This window comes from Elgaria multicarinata, chromosome 11, assembly GCF_023053635.1.
Source record: "Elgaria multicarinata webbii isolate HBS135686 ecotype San Diego chromosome 11, rElgMul1.1.pri, whole genome shotgun sequence".
Lineage (NCBI taxonomy): Eukaryota > Metazoa > Chordata > Lepidosauria > Squamata > Anguidae > Elgaria > Elgaria multicarinata.
This window is the reverse complement of record NC_086181.1, coordinates 14693165-14717036: the sequence shown is the minus strand read 5'-3', so window position 1 is coordinate 14717036 and position 23872 is coordinate 14693165. Positions and strand designations below refer to the sequence as shown.

Here is a 23872-nt window from a genome sequence, read left to right as displayed (position 1 = left end):
GTGAAAATATGATTTTATGGTTCTTTTACTGGTACGTGTTTTCTTAATACTGTAAGCCACCCTGTGCTCCTTTTGGAGGAAAAGAGTGGTATAAGAATTCTAAAGAAGCAAAGAAGCAAACAAGGGAGGCCACATGTCCTGTTTTACAGAGGGCAGTCTTCTGTTGGAAGGCGTCCTTTATTTGAAGGGCTCCTAGTGCAAGTCTGGCTTAAAGATGAACATAAGAGGAGACAGCATGTCAGGGCCTTGAAGTTTCCCATCAGCAGTTAGCACCTGGACAGTAGATGGAGCAAGCACATAGTTCACCTGGGGGGGGATCTACACGACTGCTTTTAAAGCGCTTTAAAGCACTTTGAAAACGTTTTGAAAACTGTATATGCAGTGTGTCCTGGGCCCCAACAGTTGTCAAAACTGTTATAAAGCGCTTTAAAGCAGTAGTGTAGATCCCCCCCCCCCTGATCACACCCTTCCCCACTACAGTAGGACGAATTATATTTCTATTGAAACAGTCACAATTATTTTTAAATGTGCATCTGCTCATATAAACCACCACATGCAAATGTCATGCAAATCTGTGTCCTCTTTCATTTGGTGCTGCGCCATGTGGCCACCCTGCCTACTGCAGTTTCAACCCCGTCACCAAGGACCACATTCAGACTGAGATTATCTGTACAAGATAGGGCGGTTAGCTGTCATTGGTGAAAGTGGCTCACTTCTCCACAACTCCTACAGGAAGCTAAGCCGGGTTTCCGGTCAATACCACCCTTTAGTGTGCCAGCTATAGTTCAGTCCTCTAGCTCTGAGGTGGGCAGAAGATAGATCTCCAGATATTTTGGACTTCAACTCCCAGAAGCCCCAGCCAGGATGGCCAATGATCAGGAATGATCAGAATTTTTTAATTTTGTTTTAGAGGTAAGAAAGCCCAGTAAAAAAGCAAATTATTTTTAAATCAACAGCAGCAGTTTTTTTCCCTGGGCTTTTCTAGGGAACTGGGCAAAAATTGAGGGGAAACTGTTTTTTCTGAATTTTCTTGTTCCCAACCCTTTCCACCCAACACACACCTTTCAGGCCTTTGCATCTCTGTTTTGCTTATTACATTTATTTATTTATTTTACAGTACAAATAGTGTTCAAGGTGGCTTACAGAATAAAACAAGCTAAAACACAAAATGATAATCATGACAGCACCTACCAGATAAAAACCTGCTTCAGCAAACAAGCCATCTTAAACACCAAAGTAATAAATTGATAAAAACGTCTATCGAGATACTTGCCAGACCACCTGGAGTGTACTGGAACAGCACCAGAATCTGGTGAAATGCCTCCTTGACATAGATAAGGGAGGCAGCTGTGACCCATTTAGCCTGGAGTTTCCCGATGTGAAATAGGCTAGGCCAAGAGATAGCGCGGCCGGCCCAAGGTCACCTGGTGAGCCTGCAAGGAGCAGCAGTGGCCCTGCACGTTGCAATCTTATGCACCACAATGCAACTCAGACATGGTCGCCACTTATGGATTGCCAAAATGTAGGAAATGAAGCACCAAACAAACACACCACCCACCAAAAAACAGATTTGCATAACATTTGTATATGCTGCTTTATTTGTATATATGCGGATTTAAATTGAAATCCAGTACATCCTACCAGAATGTGGAAGACTGTGACTAGATAATGTATGTGCCTGCCCGTTCCATCCGCTGTCCAAGAGCTTGTCTAGACTATGGGTTTGCCCCCGGGGTGGATTCACAGTAGTGGCAGGTCATCTACATGACGCAGCCGCCATTGCGAAGCCATCCAGGGGCAAACCCCAGAAAATCCGCTGAAAAAAATTCGGGCACTTACCCTGACTTTTTTTGTCTGCGGAGGCATGTCACAGCCAATGGCACTCCCTGATTCGTTGCCATCGGCTGGACAGGGAAGGAGGAAGCCCTCCAGGAGCTCAGAAGAGCCCCCTGGTAAAAAACATAAAACAAAAACAAAAACAAAAATGGGGGCTGGGGAGAGAAAGGAACAGCCCCATTCCTTTCCTCCTCCTGATTTTTTTTTAATCTGTGGCCTTAACTAGACCTAAGGTTTATCCCAGGATCGTCCCAGGGTCGTCCCTACCTGCTCCTGGGATATCCTGTGTCTCATTTACATGAACAGGGACGACCTCTGGAGGATCCTGGGATAAACCTTAGGTCTAGCTAAGGCCTGTATCTGCAAAGCTGTGCAGATACAGATGATGATGATGATCATCATCATCCAGGAGGGCTTAAACTATGGAATGTGCTACCACAAGATGTAGTGATGGCCACTAACTTGGATGGCTTTAAAAGGGAGCTAGATAAATTTCTGGAGGACAAGGCTATCAATAGCTACTTGTCCTGATAGCTACATGCTACCTCCAGTAGTAGAGGCAGTATCATTTCATTGAAATATTATTATTATTATTATTATTATTATTATTATTATTATTATTATTATTTATATAGCACCATCAATGTACATGGTGCTGTACAGAGTAAAACAGTAAATAGCAAGACCCTGCCGCACAGGCTTACATTCTAATAAAATCATAATAAAACAATAAGGAGGGGAAGAGAATGCAAACAGGCACAGGGTAGGGTAAACAGGCACTGGGTAGGGTAAAACTAACAGTATAAAGTCAGAACAAAATACCAAGTTTATGCTATGGTATGTATATTGAACTGACGACTTCACATTATTTCCATTTGTTTGACGTTTTGTTATGGAATGTTAACTGAATTGTGTTCAAAGGCGATGCTGTAGCTTGATATTTATTTGATGTTTATCATGAGTTTCTTCGGGTACATTCCAAAGCAAGAAACCCAAGATAAACTGAAAAGCGCCGCCCTGAATATTTGAATGAGTAGGATGAGTGAGGATTTGGGAAGATGAAGATTTGTAGAGGAAGATCTGGACTAAACAGAGTTTTTGGGGAGATGCTAAGACTTTCCCTCTTATCTATTTTCTTAGAATCTCACTCTCTCTCTCTTTCACACACTTTTTGGGACATCGTGGACTGCAGGGTGTGTGAGATTATAGCCCAAGATTTGAGAAAACTCATTCTGCAACCCTCAGCATATTTCCGTAAAAGTAAGCCCCATTTAATTCAGTGAGACTTACATTTGAGTAGACATATATATAGGATGGTTTGCCAGATCATCATCATCAACCACCATTTCATATCCTGTTTTTTCCTCTTGCAAGGAACCGAAGGCGGCTTACATTACTGTCTTCCCATCCCGGTCCAAACAGCCCTCAGGGTGGGATTTTGTGCAATTCAACTCTTGACAGGCACAACTGGAAGCCAGAGGGAGTGTCATATGCAGGTCAGGTTGGTGAATGATGGGGAGATTTTGGGCATTGGTTCCAGCATGTGCAGTGGCTCACTTGCCCGAGACATTGGAAGCTCTTTGCTCAATCAGCACTTTTGCTGTACTGGGGGCAGGGGCGTGTGCCTGGGGTTGATCTGTGTTGTACTGAATGGATGACCCTGTTTTGGGATAGAGGGATAGACTAGTTGATCTTCTGATCCTTCAACTTTGTGAAACCATAAACAGATGAGAATATTGATAATTAAACCACACCCCAAAACAGGGCTAGCTTTCGATTGAAGGGAACCATCAGCAAAGAGCCCTCCTACATCTGTGGACCCCCACCTTGGCGTTATCTCGGCTCGCTGTGGCCAGTACCAAGGATAGTGAATCCTCTCTCCCTCTTTTACACCATGTTAATTTCCTCTCCAATAGCCTGCCCTGCCTTGGTTTAAAAGCCAAGCGGGCAACGGTTCTTTTGCTTTAGAAACATGCTGGAAGAAGAAAACTGGCCTACAGCTATCAACCATTCAAATTTTCGCTTGGCAGTTTCAGGGTGTGAAATGGCAGGCTGTGCCTTAGCAGTGGTACAGTTTGAAGTGCAGCTCCACCCCATAGACACCCCCCCCAAGGAGAATCCATAGCCACACCCCCGAGAAGAATCCATAGCCATAGCCATGCCCCTGAGGAGAATCCACAGCCACACCCCATAGCCACATTCCCAAGAAGAATCCATAGCCACACCCCAAGGAGATACATATATGGCCTGCTCTTCTATTATTTATACTCAAAGGAGCTAACACTCTGGTTAAAAATGCCATCATAAAACAAGACATTCAAAACAAACCGCTAATTCAACCCCACAACTACGTCTACCAGCCATGACTGAAATCCTGTGCACAGTTACCTGGAAGGAAGCTCTACGGAACTCAACGGTGCGCCCTTCTGACTGCCGAGGTTCAACTTGTCAAACACACTGAGCTTGAACCAATGACCACCAGCAGGTTGGAACGTAACTTTCAGCTTTGAATTAAGAATGCAAAAAATCTTGCAAAGATGCTTTACCGTACAAACTAGTGTGAGGCAGGGCCAGCCTCAAGGGGAGGGATGGCCGGGCACCCAACAGGGGCCAATGGCAAGAGCCCCCTGGAGTAGCTGGAAAGTGGTGGGAAGAAGGAGGAGCAGAGAATGCTATTGTCTACTTGCTCTCTGCATGTCAAGCAAGCAAGTGGTGGCAATGATGACAAAGAGAATGAGGATCAATAGCAGCTGATGACAATGTGGTGAGAAAGTAGGCTCACTGAGAGACGAGGCCCATTGAGGATGTCTTGCCCGAGGGCCCACAAAAAACTACAGCTGGTACTGGTGTGAAGTAGAGACTCCATCAAAGAAAAGGAAAGGAAGTTCCAGCCTGTGCTCATTTCCCTCATTACCTCTGCGCCGATCTCTTACAATCAGTAGCAAAACTTGAAATCCTTCTTATAACCTCATTCACCAGAAGAAGGAGGGTCTGTCAATTACCTTGGCGCTCCAAGAGATGTCACCACTCCTGCTCTCCTAAAAAGTCCCAGAGCTGCATTCTCTTGCATTCCTCCTCCTTTACAACACTGTGCCTTGGCATTCACATGTGTACATTTTCCTGTATGTGCACTAGACACAAAAGGCGGCTACCCGTTCAGCAATTTCGGAAAGGGAGATGAACTCTGAAGAATGAGAGCTTTAGTAACCCATATTAAAAATAAATAGGTAAATAGGCATCCCTCAAAAACAAACATTGGGACAATGTTTTACCATGGCCAGGGATCGGAAAATAAGGAAAGTCCTTTCTGGAGGTGATTTCTGGTTAAAGTCTGTAAGGGTAAACTTGCCAGAGCTCATTTGCAGGGGATCTACACAGCGTCCTGATGGCGCACGCAAGCGCCTTCAGTGCGACCCGAAAGCGCGTGTGTAGATCCTGCCCTGGAGGAGGCGGAGGAGGAGGCAGAGGAGGAGGAGGCATCCTTGCCGCCGCCGCCCACCTCCCCGCCGGCCTCCTGATCAGCCTGGAGGACGTGCTGGGGCTGGGGCTGGCCTGGGCAGGGAAGGAGGAGCCTGGTCCGTGGAGGGAGGGGGTCTCGCCCCCCACCCCCGTGGCTGGGACGAGGCCGGCGGGGAGGTGGGTGGCGGCGGCGGCAAGGACGCGGCCGGACTCCCCAGCCGCCTCCTCCTCTGCCTCTTCCAGCAGGATCTACACACGCGCTTTCGGGTGGCACTGAAGACGCTTGCGTGCGCCATCAGGACGCTGTGTAGATCCCCTCTTGGTATGCCTGGTAATAACTGTTCTGCAAAGGCACGATCCGGCCAAAGCGAAGCCATTTAAGACCCTGTTAAGGACAAGTTTAAATGCCTCATTGACACACTGCCCCCCCCTTGCTTTGCTGGGTTTTGCTAAAAACGCAGTGTAACGTACGAGCTGTCAAGATCAACAAATGTGAACCTTGCCAGGGCTAAGCTGCCTTTGCAAGCTCTTCTCTGCAAGTTAGTCAGGATGAGCAAGATGTATATTGCAAGGAGGCAACTAAAGCCCTGTTCATATTAGAAGCCGCAAACAGAACAAACCTAAATCTAATACTGGGCCTTAAAAGAAGTCCAACAGGATTTATGACAAGGTCAGTGCCACTTTTGAACAACCAGATGTGTGCCTGCCTCACTGACGCAGTGAGCTGAAACTGACAGGAAACAGACGATGCATCAATTAACCATTCTAAAGCTGGGTCACATGAAGGCTGATAGAGGATTCAGGACGGTAGGAAAAGAGGAGGAAGACACTACAGCAGCCTCTCAAAACCAGGGCCCCTCCAGAAGAATCGGACTGCAACTCCCATCATCCCCAGCCATCTAGGGATAATGGGAACTACCATCCAACACATCTGAACAGTGCTTGGTTACAGTATGCATTTTTAAATCATTTTTTTTTAAATTATAAGTTTTAACAAAATAATGTATGACAATATCCCCCCTCCTTTCCTTACAGCTGTGCATAAAAAGCCACCTTCCCAATCCCTGTTTGCTTTTTGCTCGGTTGTGCAAAAGAAGGTTGTCATCAGACCACGTGTGGAAGAAGATGGAAAGATCTTCTTCCCATGGCTGTGAGTGACTGCACAAGCAGCCTCTCGTAGTCATGGGAAAGAGGTGTGCAGAGCACAGGTTCAAGAGGGATGCTCAAGAAATGTTGATCTGCATGAACTGCATATAAGATCACCTGATCCTGGGACTGACATGCAACTCGGAGCATAGCTAGTCTGCAGATTTCAAACTTCTCCGAATGTTGCATAGTTGTTGGCAATTTAAACATATCAAGATGCAACTTTAAAGATACGTTTCCAGCATACTTGCATTTGTAGAATGAAAAGGCTAGCAGAAGAGGGACCAATTCCTCTGTCCGTCCTCCGCCAACCTGCTTGCCTTCCATGCCAGCCATGGAGGAAGGAAAGTTCTTCCCAACACAATGCATAACAGACAGACTAGTAACTTTTGTGGGCGCTTATTTACAAAGCTATTTCAGAACTCTCTCTCTCTCTCTCTGGCCATTTCTACACCTGCCTTTTCCCCCAGGATCATCCCTGTGCATCCAAATGACACACAGGGGATCCTGGGAGTAGGCAGGGATGATTCCTCCATTTTCCTGGGATAATCCTTACGTGTAGAAAGGGCCTCTCCCTCCCTCCCTCTCTCTCTCTCTATCTCTGGAAAGAAAACAAAGATTAATGCAGGAATGGAATGGATTTAAGGGTAAAAATGTGCTAAAGTGACACTGACTGGAAATAGATTTTTCCATCCCTAGGTTCAGATATTGGAACTGGAGTTTCAAGGCCAGGAGCTTAGAGGTAGATCTCCTAGGTGTTGAAATGTTAGCCAGCTCATCTGAACTTTGATCAGGGCTTGTGCCACCCCTGTTGTTCTTAAAAAAAAAAAACCATCTAGTCTTCTGCTTAAGGAGGGAGAGATGGGGGAGCTGCTCTCTTTGAAGAAGCCCTATTTCTAGGAGACACAAAGAAAAAAGCCATCAATTTATCATCTTTTACAAATTACACCAAAGTGCAGCCGTTCCCGATGCTGCCAGGATGTGGGCTTTCCCGAGCACCTGCTCCTTTTCGTATTGTTCTTCGACCTTGGACCCCAGTCCAAAAGACTGTAACGCTCTCCGCTGAAGGCCTCGGCAAAGTTTGGAAGGGACAGCGCAAACGGCTCCTTGGTGCAGCCGAAAGGCCTTTCTAAAGGAATTCAACACTCGCCACAGCTACGCGAGCCAGAACTGTAAAAGGCTTTGTAATCAAACAGGCTGCCACAGTGTCCCATTCTCGGTCATTAAAGCCTCGTCTCGAAACACCGTCTAGACTTTGATGCACCAGTGGGTCAGGTTCTGCATAAACATCTTGTGAAATCCACAGGCACCTGCACGCATTGGCCAGGCTGCTCTTTTCAAAGCTTACTTGTTGTTAAGAAGGTCACTTACCCATCACCCCCCACCCACCCAAAAAGAGAGGACAAAAGAAGACAGATTTGTGCAAAATGTGCACATGCTCCTTGATATATAGAGATCCAAATTTATAAATAAGGGCTGCCATTTAAGTAGAAATTCAGTACATTTCACCATAATGGGGAAGGGTGTGACCAGGTGACCTTCTGGGTGCCCGCTCTGCCTGTTGGTGATGGGCACCCTCAACAAACCCCTGTTCTTCCTTCTTAAGGTTCTTAATCTCAAGGTCATATTTGGACTGGACAGCTCTTGAATCAGAGGAGGCCTTCAAATAGAGAGCTATCCTCCTTAAAAGAAGACACATGGTCACCCTGTGTCCCACTGAGCTCAATGGAGCTTATGTCTGAGTAGACATGCATCGGATTGCAGTGTTGATATCCTACATCAAGCAGGATATATGGCACTTTGAAAACGCTTGAAAACTGTATATGGAGCGTGTCCTGGGCCTTGTCGCTACTGTTATAAACCGTTTTAAAGCAGTAGTGTAGCACCTGCCTTAGTGAGCATTTGCAATATGCTAGGTACTGTGAAAAATGAAGATCCCCCTTATAAATTGGGCTATAGGGGGTGGAACAGGTAGGAACAGGCCATAAACCTGCTGTTGTTGGAGGTTGTGGGTCAAGTTGGCCTCGTGACAGAGAAACAGCCATTGGTCTGTTGAGCCCCAGATGTCCTGCAAGGGGATTGGGTGGGGTGCAGGTGGGGGTGGGGAAAGAAAGCAGAAGGAATTACTTCCAGGAAAGTGTCAGACCCAGGACCTCTCATCTGATAAATTCAGGAGGAGCCACGAGGACTAGAACCTTGCACCTTCCTTCAGCAAACAAAAGATGAAATCCTCAGGAATCTGTGCAAAAGGGGAATTGGAGATCTGTTCCAGATACAGGCTTCTGGGAAGTGGGGTGGGGGTGGGGAAGCCTAAAAATGCACAGGATTGCACAAGATGACCCCCAATCACTCAACCAAATGAACACCCTTGCCTAAAACATGCATCACTGGTTACACAAAGCAGCAGGGAAGATTCACCACCAGCCTTTGGACTATGCACCATTTAACAAGGCTTGTCTTTTCTCAAAGCTGAAACATACGTTGTGAGGAAGAGCAAAGGCAGGCCCAGGGTTACGCTTGTCAAACTCGCTGGCCCTTTGAACTTTATCCACGGTCATTTTCTCAAGGGCATGACGTGTCCATCAAGGACTCCCAAAAAGGGCTTTGTCTCCTGGGGACCATTTTGCTGGCAGAATGTGCATGAACATGTTTCGTGGGGACATAAAAATACTTTACACATGCTCAGACATGCAGGGAGTACCAGATTCAGATCCCCTCTCCTCCACAAAGCTCACTCATTGACCCTATTACTCAGCCTAACCTACATCACAGGGCTGTTCTGAGGCTAAAATAGAGGAAAGACCACATGTACCACCCTGAGTTTTACAGAAAAGTGGGACAATTTCTGGGGGGGGAGGGGGAATCAGGGCTGGGGGAGGGGCAGTGGTGGAAAGTCACATTTGTTGTTTTTGCTGCAACAGACTAAGCCTGATCTCACCTTAAAGACTAACAAATTTATTACAGCAGTGGCTTTCGTGGATTAGAATCCACTTCACCAGATGCATTGTGTGTGATCTGGACTTGCACACCTAGGATCACACTTCACGCATCTACTAAAGTGGACTTGAGTCCAAGGACAAGCAGACTTCAGGTTTCCGGGATGGACTTCATTTTTTACTAGAAGCCCAAGATTCATAAACCAGAGCCTGTAAAATAGTGTCCTTCATTATTGAGCATTCAATAAATGTTTGCCTTTAAAAATAAATTAAAATTAAAATTTCCTGGGTGCACACCTTAATGAAATGCACTGCGCACGCCTGCGTCCAGAACTACGTTGTGGACAATGGCTAGTCCACCAAGGCTTCTGCCATAATAAATGTGCAAATCTTTCAGATGCCAGAAGACTCTGGTGTGCTGCTGCTGTTTTTCTAAGTGAGTCTCCTGTAGGGAAACGATGTGTGCTCTTTTTCAGAGGAGGGTCCTCCAGGCTTTCAAGTAAAGTACTGTCCACTGTAAAATAGGGCACGTGTCAGTGAAAGACTACCACGTGTCTACTTTTACGGAAGATTGTCCTCTATTTGAAAGGCTGCTGAGAGCCTCTTGTGAAGGACTGCCACATGTCCTCTTTTACAGAGGATAGTCTTCTATTTGAAAGGCTTCTGGGGGCCTCTTGTGAAGGACTACCACATCCAGGGCCGGTGCTACCATAGAGGCCACTCAGGCGGCCACCTAGAGCGTCAAGCTAAGAGGGGCACCGTGCGCTGTGCAGCACTCACATGCGTTGTTGGCTATGAGCCGGCCCGGCCCGAGGATTCAGCTGGGCCTGGGCGGGCGAGATGGCGCCCCGTGCTGCCCAGCCGAAGCGAAGCCAGAACGCTGGGGTGGGGTGGGCGGCTCCATGTTCGGACTTCCACCTCGAAGCCGCCCTCCCAGAGCCACTAGCTGCCTGGAAGCCACCCTCCCAGAGCCGGAGGCCACCGCCAGAAGAAGAAGAAAAAGCACGTGGCAGGCTCGACCCTGGCCCAAGCCAGCCTCTGCCTTACTCCCGAGGAAAGGGCACCGGGTCGCCTCGCCTCTCTCCTCAAACAGGCTGCGATGTCCAGGCAGGCGGGCAAGCGGGACTCCCTCTCCCTTCCCCCAGGAAAACTAGGGACTTGTGGACTCCTCGCAAGACAAACTCTCCTGCTTCCTAATCTGGCACGCGTGGATCAATGGGACTTGCTTCTGAGAAAGAGTTGCACCGGGAAGCACCATTACGGCCCGATCCGCCTATACCTCTTTACTCGGAAGCCTTATTCCCCTGAGTAGAGGTGCGGAGGGGATCGGGACGCCAGGCTGCATAGCGGGTTGCATTAGCACAGAAGTAAGTCCCGGTGAATTCCAGATGGCTCGGTCCCAAATTGAAGTGAGCCAGTCCCAGCTCTCCACTTGGTGCACACGTTCGGAGTTCCGTGCAATTTGAGGGGGGTGCAAGTAGCTCACCTTGCCTAGGGCGCAAAATAGTCTGGCACCGGCCCTGACCACATCTCCTCTTTTACAGATGACAGTCCTCTGTTTGAAAGGCTGCTGGAGGCCTCTTGTGAAGGACTGCCACATGACCTCTTTTACAGAGGATAGTCCTCTATTTGAAAGGCTGCTGGGAGCCTCTTGTGAAGGACTACCACATCTCCTCTTTTACAGAGGATAGTCCTCTATTTGAAAGGCTGCTGAGAGCCTCTTGTGAAGGACTGCCACATGCCCTCTTTTACAGAGGATAGTCCTCTATTTGAAAGGCTGCTGAGAGCCTCTTGTGAAGGACTACCACGTCTCCTCTTTTACAGAGGATAGTCCTCTATTTGAAAGGATGCTGGGAGCCTCTTGTGAAGGACTACCACGTCTCCTCTTTTACAGAGGATAGTCCTCTATTTGAAAGGCTGCTGAGAGCCTCTTGTGAAGGACTACCACGTCTCCTCTTTTACAGAGGATAGTCCTCTATTTGAAAGGATGCTGGGAGCCTCTTGTGAAGGACTACCACGTCTCCTCTTTTACAGAGGATAGTCCTCTATTTGAAAGGCTGCTGAGAGCCTCTTGTGATGGACTGCCACATGCCCTCTTTTACAGAGGATAGTCATCTATTTGAAAGGCTGCTGAGAGCCTCTTGTGAAGGACTGCCACATGCCCTCTTTTACAGAGGATAGTCCTCTATTTGAAAGGCTGCTGGGAGCCTCTTGTGAAGGACTGCCACATGCCCTCTTTTACAGAGGATAGTCCTCTATTTGAAAGGATGCTGGGAGCCTCTTGTGAAGGACTACCACGTCTCCTCTTTTACAGAGGATAGTCCTCTATTTGAAAGGCTGCTGAGAGCCTCTTGTGAAGGACTGCCACATGCCCTCTTTTACAGAGGATAGTCCTCTATTTGAAAGGATGCTGGAGGACTCCCCTCTGAAAAAGGCATCCTGAAACGGAAGGGCTGTCCAGTCCAAGTTCAGTTTAGAGATAAAAAACCATCAGAAGGAAGAGTCGGTCCTTGAACCCACAGTGAGCATATGGACGGCAGACCAAACAGGTAGGCACCTAGGTGACCTGGTCCTCTACAACCTGGTGAGATATACTGAGCTTTGACTGAAAGCGTAGTAACTTCACAATTTGCATGCATACATTAACGTATGCAATATTTATGCAAATCAGGGTCCTCTTTTTTGGTGATGCATTTCCTCTTTTGGGGCGATTCATAAGTGGCCACCCTTGTGTCCTGCCCAGCCAGTCAGCAAGTTTACTAGAAAACTAAACATCCCCATGGATGAGAGAGATGCCCAGCACTGGACATGGGTTGCCTCTCTTGGCACGAATGCCCCCAAATGGCAAATGCCTGGAAAGCAGGGAAATCTCCCACTTCCTAATGTGTTGCTCACAATTCCCATCTTCTCCAACAAATTTTCTCAGCACGGACAGGGCTCACTCGGCAGTGCAGCCGTCTCCCCTCCTTCCCCTTTCGCCTACCAGGAGGCTGCTCATCAGAAAAACGAGAAAAACAGAAGCTTCTGACAAAAAAAGGTCCTCAACTTTACCAAGAGCTTTTTCAAATGAATCCTTGGAATGTCTCCATGGAGGCTTGTTCAAGCCGTGCAGCTGCTGCCGTCAGAAATCCACTCCAGGGCACAAGATATCCCTGTTAAATGGGTAAGAGAGAGACGTGCACATGCAGAAAGAGAGGGAGAGAGGGAGAGGGGGGGGGGAGACCCTCCAGCTGTCTCAGAAATGTAAAAGTCAAGAAGTCTGGCTTTTCCTCCCCTCCCACCCATGTTTTCAGCCATGTGGTGTTCATTTTAATTTTAAAAGTAGAACGTAAGACCTGCAAGAGGAGTAGCTGCGTTTCGTCACTCGGATGGGTGCGTGATAAGATGAGAGATTCTAGAAAACTGGACACAAGCAGCAGTTCAGAGAAACACCACAGCTGAAGGCTGGCCTTCCCATGGTCCTGAGCAAGTCAGCAAACTCAGGCGGCAGATAGTGGGGACGGCAATGACAGCCTCCTAGCCGTTTCTCCTGAGCCCTCTGATTATTCCTCTCTGTTGGGGAACAGAGCTGTGTGTTTCCTGTACTCCCTAAAGCAGCCTGCTGCCTTCAGGTGCAGTGAAGGACACTGTCCTGTCCCTAGTATTGAAGTAAAATTCAACTGCCAATCCAGTTTGCTTCTTTACATGGCATGTGGGGCAGGGAGGGCACCTCAGATTGCAAAACGACTTGGACTCAAACCTGGCTGGAAGTCATAATGTTTACTGTGGAAGCCCGCGTCTCTAATCCCAACTATGTCGTGGTAATATCAGTGGCACTGAAAATGCACTTTGCATATGCTCAGAAACACTGTTCATATGCTTTCCTGTTTTAACTCTGGCTTTAATAAAACAAGTCCTGGGATCTCCGATAACCATGATAGGCAAGCCAGTCTCAGCCCTTCTCCCCTTGGAGAAAGGGAGAGAGAAGAAACCCTGTCTGAAAACCTCTGCCCGTGTTGGACAATAAGGCCTATCATCCACAGTGAGCATAATCATTTTGCCTGCTGGCCCAGGATGATAGCCCTTGTCATCCAACACATCTGAAGGGTACCACGTTGGGTAAGGCGGTGCAGTATTGAGCAACATGAACAAGGGATCCAACTTGAAATCAGGCAGCTTCTTTCATTCCCCCATCGCAGATCAGCAAAACAGGAATATAACACAGGAAGACCCTGAAGCACTTTGCACAGCTGAGCCAGTGTGTTTGAGCTTGGAGAGCCCAAGCACATTCACTAACTACGTAGGCATCTTTAATACTTCAAAGCCCATGATGCAGTGCTGTGGTGAGTGGAAAGCCATGCAGGTAGAAACATCTGCAGCCTTTATTTAAACGAATTAATTAAAATAAATAAATTATATTAAGTTATCTAACCACTACACCATGAAGCCCACTGGGTGACTTTGGGTCAGTCACTGACTCTCGCAGGATTTTGTGAGAATAAATTGGAGATGGGGAGGGCTGTACAAGCGGCCTTGGGTTCCTTGCAAGAGGAAAAAAGAAAGGATAAAATGTACTACTACTACTTGTTTATTCGTTCAGTCGCTTCCGACTCTTCGTGATTTCATAGACCAGCCCACGCCAGAGCTTTCTGTCGGCCGTTGCCACCCCTAGCTCCCCCAAGGTCAAATCTGTCACCTCCAGAATATCATCCATCCATCTTGCCCATGGTCGGCCCCTCTTCCTTTTGCCTACTACTACTACTACTACTACTAATAATAATAATAATAATAAGCAGCTACAGAAATTATTCAGAATATGTGCACAGGAGAAATAACATCCCACTTAACAGCAAATGGGTAATAGAGTTGCCATTTCCCCCCTCCCCTTCTGCAGGGCTGCTGTGACTTTTTAAAAGCTTTCCTGATACACAGAAGTTATGGCTGTCATTATTACTCCCCTCTCGATACCAGGAAAAGCTTCACTTATTATCTGTCTGGCAGAGGCAGCTATTAAAAGCAAGAGGAAGCATTCCATCCCCCAGCCCCAAATGTGGCAAAGCCCGTGAAAAACCAAAACATACAAACCAACCACCCGCTGAATTGCAACCGAGGAGCGCCTCCCATTTGAGCATTTATTTAACATTAGCGAAGCCTTGATTTATACCGAGGTTAAGTAAGGAATGGGGAGACGGACTCTTAAACAACATAATGCACGTCTCCATGGGAACGAAGGCCTGGGCTAAGAGAAGGAGTTAATCAAGAGGAAAAATCCGGTGGTTTGAAAAGGTCTTTTGTAAAGCCCAGTAGAATTTAGCCAATCCAGCGAATAACTGCAAGAATGTTCACAGGTCCATGAGAAACTCACACCTCAGACCCAGTCCAGGAGGAGCCAGCATTAGGCCTCCATGTTTCAATTAACAAGTCCAAACCAGCCCCGGATGACGAACCGGGGTAGGGCACCCTGCTGGATTACAATGTGCAAATGCTTGAAATCAAAACCATAAAAGACTCACATGCCTGCCCTTCCTGACCTCTTACAAATTAATCCCCACATTATTTCCATCTTCCTTTTACAATAAGTCCTCATGAAGAACAGTGAGGTGGTAAACCTGTGCCTAGATGACTCTACCGTTTCAGACTGCAGTCACAGGAGTCACATGATTGAGTGATCCTCCATTTAAAAATCAAATGAAAACTCCTTGTAGACAGAAGACTAGCATGTCAAGGAGAAAACTAGGCTAGATCCCTTCACCTGACATGCTACTTTTCCATGTGCAGAGAGGTTTGGTGAGTGATGCGCTTTTTAAATGGAGGGGCATTAAGACATGTGAGCCCCTACTTGCAGTCTGAGGTGATATCATCCAGGCATGTTTATCATCTCATCTGTGGGAAGAAGGCATTGAAAATGTGCACAAGTTTGAATCTGTTTGGATTAACAAGACGCACCACCTCTATATCTGTTTCTGGAACTATGCTCTACTTCTTTCAATGCTAGCAATTAGGTTTTAGCTTACCTCCCCACTCCCCCAGTATGAGGTATTGGGTCAACCATATTAACACAGAAGGTTGGATCCAGACTAAATACATCACACTTAGGTCCCATTGAAATCAGTGTGAAGAGTTCATCATTGTGTCATGGATTTGAGTGGGAACAAAGGTTGCAAACCTAAATACACCTACCTAGAAGTAAGCCCCACTGAACAGATTTACTTCTGCCTAGAAATACATGGGATTCTCTCCTGCCCCGCCACGTGACTTACTTTACACTCCTCCGTTTGAAGGCTATCTGGTCAAAGCCTTAGCCATTTAAATATCACCCAAGAAGAGAAGGCAGGGACAAAGGAGGACACAGATCTGCATAAACTGTGCATGTGCTGATTAATTTGTATTAGTGCAAATATAGGAAATAATGACTATAATTTATACAGAAATACAATACTTTCCAGATTGGGGAAGACTGTGACCAGCTGAGATCAGTGTCGCTGCTCAGCCTGTTGCTGAAGGGCAACTTCAACATCCCTGTTCTCCCTTCTTATGATTCTTGTTCTTAAAACAAGACCTGGACTGGACCTTTGCTTTAAGTAGAGGACGCCTTCAAAGAGAAGACTGTAAAAGACAGCACATGGCCATCCTATGCTTGGTGTAAAGACAAAGAATCCCATGAAAGGAGAGCAGGGTGGTGGTGGTGGTGGTCAAAGTTGTCCACCAACAGTGAAGCCCTGGACAGGTCACAGCCTTCCCTGTTATGGTGAAATGTATGGGATGCCTATTAAAATTATAGTAATGATTTCTAAAATTTGCATCTATACATTTGCACCTGCAGATTTTATGTAAGCCTGGGCCCCCCCTCTCTCTCTCTCTGTGTGTGTGTGTGTGTGTGTGTGTGTGTGTGTGTGAGAGAGAGAGAGAGAGAGAGAGAGAGAGAGAGAGGGAGGGAGGGGGGGGCTCACCTCGGCCTATGGAACCAGTTACCTAGGGAAATTGTGGGCTCTCCCACACTACAGGCATTCAAGAGGCAGCTGGACAACCATCTGTCAGGGATGCTTTAGGGTGGATTCCTGCACTGAGCAGGGAGTTGGACTCGATGGCCTTGTAGGCCCCTTCCAACTCTATGATTCTAGATCCAACCCAGTAGCTTTATCCCCCTCTCAGACATGCGAGAGAAAGGCACTTTGCAGCGTCACCAATGCATTTTGCACTGTCACTTTGCTCTGACCAATTACTTTACACATTCCGCAGATGAGCTTCGCCATGGACTATAGCTGACCTCACCAGGAAGGGCTTCCCAGGGCTGGTGGCTACTATGGAGGATATATACGCCCCTCTCCTTTTTTTAAAACCTGGTGAATGAATAGTATTCTCAAGAGGATACTTTCAGTTCTGTATGCTTGAGATCATGAATGCAAAGTCTTGCTGGATTTTCCAGGAATGATCTGGAAGCAGCAGGTTAGACTGCCAGTTAAGGACCGGAAAGACCCATATTCAAACCCGAGCCTCTTACCTCACAAGGTTCTTTTGAGTATAAAATGGGCAGTGGAATAAAAGAGTGGACGAAGGGTAGAATAAACATGTAATAAATGAATTAAATGTCACTTGCCACATTATTTATATTAATAATAATTAGAATATATTATTATTTATATTATTTATATGATTACATCTGCACAATGGCATCTGTACAGGTACTTTGCATTTAGGAGACAGCAATTCCATTAAATTTAATCTCTGAGAATTTTGCTCAACTTCATAATTCTTCCCAACACTTCAAGTGTGTAAAAACAGAAAGAAAAAGAAAGAAAATCTATGTGGTTGGCAGATAACAAAATCCAGAGAGGCAAATTTCACATTTTTAGGTGCCAGCATTCATTCATTCATCTTTCTGCCAAGAAAAATGGCACTCGAGGCTGCTTACAATCATAAATAAACTTGATTAAAATAATAGTAAAACAAATGTATTAAAACACAATTAAAAAACACAACCCCCTATGGAGCCGAGGAGAGACTTGAGTTTGCTATATTTCATTGCATCCAAAACGAACATGGGAATTCAAGCAAGAATTCTCCAAATGCCTCCTTCTCCCTCCTCATCAGACAACTCAAAGAGCTCTTGGGGGTTTAAACTAGGGATCACAATGGTCAACTTGACTCAGAGCAGCAATTCCTCCATGGTTCCTAAACTGAACCCATTCTGCAGATCATTCCGCATGACAGACAGATAGGCCGGCAGGCTAGCCACAGGAGGGAGAGTGCGAACGACTGACTGAACCACAGGAAAGCGCCTGGCAAGATGAGGCATGTGCTTGCTAACAGAACCCAGCCAAGAGCTACCAATTCACGGGCCCTGAGGGGACGTTCTTTCCTGCATCCTCAAATACAGCTCTTCCCAGCTACAAGCGATAATCTTCCACGTTAAGAGAGGAAAAGCATTACCTAGGGCAGGGGTTAGCATGCTGCAGCCCCACGGCTTCGTGTGCCCCTCAGCCTAATTTCACAAGCCCTCTGCACATGTTCAGGTGAGACCTCCGGGAAGAGCCGGCTGTCCCTTCCTTGGCAGAAAGGGAGTAGCAGAAAGAGAAAAGAGGTGACCCACCCACTTTTTCCTTCAGCCCAACTCACTGCCGACATGTGCCTTCTGCTGACAGATTAGCCATGAGGGAATGCACCCCTTGGCTGAAAAACGGTTGCCTCCCTTCCCACTGGCCTAGGGCATGACCTGAGGTCATCTGATATACACTGCAGGGGTATGTTTGTAATCAGTATTTCATGTATTTTATGCTTGCTGTTGTTTCCTGCCTCGATCCAATTGGAGAGGTGGGTAGGAAATAAATTATATTATTATTATTATTAGTGGCAATTTATGGCCCCTCTAGGTGCTTTGCACTACATCTCCCATCAGCCCTAGTCAGCATAACCAATTGTGAGGGATCATGGGAGTTATGGCCCTCCAGATGTTTTGACCTACAAGTGGCCCACTTCTGTGATGCCGCTATCTTGCTGAAGCCAAGCAGGGCTGGGTCTGGTCACTGCCTGGATGGGAGACCACTTGGAAAACCCAACACCTTGAAAGGTGAACAAAAGGCAATATAAATCTACCGAAACAACATCAATGTACATTAACAGGCATTCCCTGGTGAAGTGTACCCTCTGGTACCTGCCTTGCCCCCCCCCTTTAAATGTACTTTTTTGGTGCTCGGTACTGAGCTGCTATTCAATTTCCCATAACAGATGTAGCATCACTCTGAGAGACTGTGGGACACTTTTAATGACGGCCACCCAGCACTAGAGAAACACCACTGACTGAGCCCCACAGAGGGGAGTATTGGCATAGGAGAGGAGCCATGAGAAGGCACCACGCTGAGAGTCAGTCCCTGCAACAAGCATTGATTCAAGCTTCCCTTCCCATTCTTGGACCTAAAAGCCACTGGTTTTACACTGGATGGAGACCACAACCATCGGCCTGCTCTGGCATCCAAAAATGAGAGAAACTACTCAATGGGCACAGGCCCACCACCATTTGGATTTGCACTATGCAATTCAGATAAAGCCATACAGCTGCCTTCCCAACCTGTTTCCCTCCAGAGATGTTGGACTATAACTCCCAGCATTCCCAGCTATCATGGGAAAGGCTGCTGTATAGGTCTCAAAAGGGTGTAGGTGGGCTACCATGTGAGCCTAGAACAGCCTTCCTCAGTAGAGGCAGGTGGCTCTGATGTCAGTGGGGTGGTAAATCCACTCCACATTTCAGTCAGAACCAGATAGAACTCTCAAGGAGTTATCCAAGGTGCACCTTGGATAGCTCCCTTAGAGTTCTGGCTGGTTTTTACTAAAACCTGGAGCGGATTCACCACTCCACTGGCATCAGAGCCACCTGCCTCTACTGAGGAAGGCTGTTCTAGGCTCACAAGACCTCCACTGGCCTCCCCCAACAGCAACAGTGCTAAAAAAAAAAAAAAAAGTGACAGTGCTACATTCCTGTGAGCCCCGGCTCCAGTACACCACTGGAAAAGGATCCCTATCCAATACCTCCACACCCAGTTTCTGAAGCCAGGGAAGTAGACAGAGAAGGAAAGAGCTTTCCCCAACCCAGTCCCCTTCAAAAATGCTGGACCTCAACTCCCATCGTCCCTGACCATTGGCTATGCTACCTGGGGCTGATGGGATTTGTAGTCTGAAGCATCTAGAAGGCACCAGGTTGGGGAAAGCTGGCCTAGAGGCATTCTGGGATAATGAAGGAGGTGGCAACTGTGGCAGTCACATCGTTTGGCGTTTCTTTTCTCAGCATTAACCCCAGCCTCATCTACACCGAGCAGGATATTGCACTATGAAAGTGGTATATAAAAGGCAGGAGCCACACTACTGCTTTATAGCGGTGCTGACAAGTGCACTGACAAGTGTTGGGGCCCATTGACCCATACCATATACCACTTTCATACCGCTATGCCCTGCTTGGTGTGGCTCCTGCCTTTTATATACCTCTTTCATAGTGGAATATTCTGCTGTAGATGAAGCCCATGACTGCTGTCCCTGCTGCTGCCCGGCCCAAGAAGCTTATGTGGGAGGCAGTAGAAGGAGGCGATGGTGGCATTCCTCTTGACATGCAGCAAAGAAGCATTGGTCTGGGGGTCCATCAGGATGGTGTTGGGGTGTGGGTCAAAGGGCTCCTTGTCCAGGGTCCCCTCAAACCTGGCCCTGCCAGATTGCACTCATGTGGCTTGACACCAAGGCATTGGGTTGGCACATCTGAAGAGAGTCCTTTAGGACCACTGCATAGAAGTCAACTGATCCCTCAGCCTGGGCTTCAAGCATTTATTTCAGAGATGGGGGACCTCCAGATGTGGTTGTGGTCCACCTCCACTCAGCCACAGCCAGCATAGCCAATGGTCAGGGGTGATGGCAGATGTCATCCAACAACATCTGGAGGGTCAAAATATCCCCTGCCCCGATTGCTTTCAGTGGCCACTGGGAAATCAACACAATTCAAAATAAGTCTTGGGAGCCATGCCCAAGAAAGCACATCTGGCCTCCTGTCTATTAGCCTAGATGTCAAAGACTTCTATACCAGCAAGCTTCAGACCTGCTGGGTTGATTTCCCTCCTGTTCCAAGGTATGGTTTTATGGCTCTTGGGCTTGTTATTTTTTTAATTAAAGCTGGTGGCTGTTTTATTGTCTCTTTGACTATTTTTTTTTTAAAAAAAACATATTATTGTGGGGTTTTTTAAAAAAATTGTTAGCCACTTTGGTTCCTTTTGAAGATATAGTGAAATATACACTTTCTTAAAATGAAATACCATACAGTCATCTCGTGCCATTCTTTTTAAGATGACTCACATTTGACTCCCCCCCCCCCCTCATTATCCTATTACCGGATGAGGCTACAAAAGCCTTTTGTGAACTGTAACCAAGAATCCCAACATAAAAATCTGTGGCAACCTGCAATAGCAGGATTGGGCCCCCATCATCTGCTGCCAATGACAGGAGAAGCAAGCCATGCTTACACGAGGAGAGTATGCCTTTTTCTAGGGGCACGCCCAGTAAACATTCAGGTAACCTCATCCAGGTAACCCCAGGCAAAACTGTGCTGCTCTGAATTAAACTAGCTTCCAAGTTTGGGACCATAAGAAATGATCACTAAAATGACACTAAAGGATTATTCCTATTAAGTAGGAAGACATTTGCACTATGTTTTCCATGGAGAACAAAGGCAGATAGTTAAAATGTTTTACTGAAGCGAGTAACTTAGGCAGACCTACAACTTTTTGGTGGACTTGTCACAGCCTAAATCTAATTTACACTGAAAAAAGTTACTAGCTGCCTTTTGTTATGCCATAGTAATATGTTTCAGTCCCCTACTCTGATTCCTACTTGATAAGGTCTCCCAAGGAGCTACTCCTTATTGCTAAGTTGTAGTATCCCCAGTATATTGGCTCTGATTAGCTGTAGGTTGCCATTGCCCTTGGGTAGGTTTGCAAATAACAATAGTAACAATAATAATAATAGTTTATTTGTTACCCGCCTCTCCCTCTGGATCAAGGAGGGGTACGACACAAACGCAAACACCATAAAATATGTATAACTAATTAAACATTTAAAACTAATACATTATTCAAAGCAGCTCATAATTAAAAGGCATCTTAAAATTCAACTGGATGGCCACTGATTAGTAGTTGCCCTGTATATATTCTCTATTACCTCTAGTAAATAAATGGCATTAACTGCTACTTTTGTAGCAGCTTCCCAAAATTTGATCATTTCTCAGTGCAAAAATAGGGGCAGGGGGGCCTACTGTACACACTCAGCCACATGCATGCATGAAACCAAGACAATGGGACATAAATAGCTCTCATGCTCACTCACATACAGTCACTTCCAGGGCTCACTCCATAAACAGATACATTCCAGCTAAATCAATGAGTTGAACAATGCAAACAGCGTAAAAACCAGTAACTTCTCCATTTACATGCAAACACTTTTTTTTTTAAAGGAGAGGTCTATTTGTTAATCTGCAAGAGACTAAGAAACAAAGTTAGCTTTTTACCTCCAAAAAAGGAACCAAGAGCATAATGCTTAATTCAAAGCAGACTGCAGACTGCCAGACTTCATTTAAAAATAAAATGCAGAATTAAGAGCCCTACTGGATCAGACCAAAAGCCTATGCAGTCTAGCGTTTTGTTCCCACAGTGCCCAACCAAACGGGAAGCCCATGAGCAGGACATGAGTGCAAAGTACCCTCCCACTCGTGTTCCACAGCAACTGGAGGTCATATTGCCTCAGGTACAGGTGGTAATATGTAGTCATCATGTCTAGAAGCCAGCCTTATCCTCCACGAATTTTGTCCTAATCCCCCTTTAAAACAGTCTGTCAGCAGACTTTGGATATCTATTGTTCTATGCACCAAAGACAGTTTAAAAACAATTGGAGCCTAAATGGACAGAAAGAGAGGACAATATTTTACGGCACAATCCTATTCATATCTACTCAAAATTAAGTCCCACAGAGTTCAATGGGATAATGGGTATAGGTCTGCAGCTGTAAGCAATAAGGAATGTCCCCTTAAATATCATGGATGCCTGACAACCTTCTACACCTATCTGAGTTGTTAATAAATCGCAGGTTCTTGCTTGCTGAAGAGTTCTGTATAACTTGGAAAGTCTGCACCCTCTTATTACTGAGGTGCTGGCCCAATGAAAGTTATTTTACACACTCAAACAGACACACATATATACATCTCAGGAGTGAACGAACGGAGGTCCACAGAAAAGGGAGTCTTTAACAATATTCAGCAATCCATTCCCCTTCCCCTCCAGAACAAGAAATCAAGCAGTTTTATAGTCTACTCCACTTACAGGTATCTTTCCGGGTTCGTTTGATGATGCAGAGCCACCGAGAGTCCAAAGAAACTGTCTGGAGTCTTGCCTTTCTTGATGACCAAATATTTAGTGTCCAAGTTGAAAGCATCACATCTTAGGGGGCAAAGAGAAAGCCACAGGCTACACCCTAAAAGCAGCGCGTTCTGCCTCCAAAGCCGGCTTCTTTGCCTAGAGATTCTGGAAAGCTGAAATCGACTAGGAGCCATCTCGGGTCTGGTCAGTTTCTTTCTGCCGGTTGACTGTGCGCTTCCGTGATCAGTGTGGGTCGGTCGCCTGGTTAGTTACTTTGCTTGCTGGGGGGGGAAAGGCTGTTGGTTGCAGCGCCTAGAGTTTTCCCTCTGCCTCCTCCCCTCTCAGTGTGTGTGTGTGTGTGTGTGTGTGCTTTGTAACTGCAAATTTCCAGCACTACCTCAGCGACGAGGGATCTCCCCAAATCTTTTCCCCGCAAACGATTCGGATGGAGCGGTTCTGTGCCCGCCTGCTATGGTTAAGAGGGGGAGGCGCGTTGGCTGGCTTGGTTACCTCCTCCTCACCTTGCATTGAATCTAAGCCGCTTCTAGCTACACTTTTCTTCCGGGGGAAAAGAAACAGCCGGAGCGACAGGCGCTTGGCTTCTTAAAGGGGCCCGGGCAGGTTGGACACCTGCCCAGCACAAAAACAAGAACATGACGGGCAAAAAGTCGGAGCCGATTTCTCCCTTGAAATGATCGTAATAAAGGTACAGTGAGTCACGATTGCCTGCAAGCCCCTGGGCACGTGTTTTTCCTTACGGAAGTCATGGCCTCTAATCAGGTGTGTTGAGGCGGGCTGCAATTACTTCGTGGGTAGGGAAACACACTCTGCACATGCTCAGGGACACGGGTGCTTACTGTACAAACAATGGCTTTGATCCAGATTAAGTTAGTCACGCTTTAGTTCCACATGATTAACTTGTCCCACTGATTTCAATAAGGATAAGACATGACTAACTTAGCCTGGATCCAGCCCAAAAGAACCAGTTCTGGCATGCTTGGCAACCCTGTTACTTCCCTTATCTACAGGAAGCAGAAGTTCCCCTGCCCCCAGAACCAAGATCGGATCAATGAGATTTACCAGATGTATCTTCCATTTCCCATACCTGCAATTATTATTATTATTATTTATTTATTT

At 46.5% G+C, this 23872-nt stretch overlaps 1 protein-coding gene across 1 annotated transcript in view; it reads right to left on the bottom strand.

The window, feature by feature from the left end:
• Positions 1 to 23053, bottom strand: part of ITGA3 (integrin subunit alpha 3) — a 94219-nt gene extending 71166 nt beyond the window's left edge. Inside the window, exon 1 of the mRNA XM_063137375.1 lies at positions 22700 to 23053. Coding sequence (XP_062993445.1) covers positions 22700 to 22929 — 230 coding nt within the window. The 5' untranslated portion in view covers positions 22930 to 23053. The remainder of the gene's footprint in view (positions 1 to 22699) is intronic.
• Between the last annotated feature and the right edge of the window lie 819 nt (positions 23054 to 23872).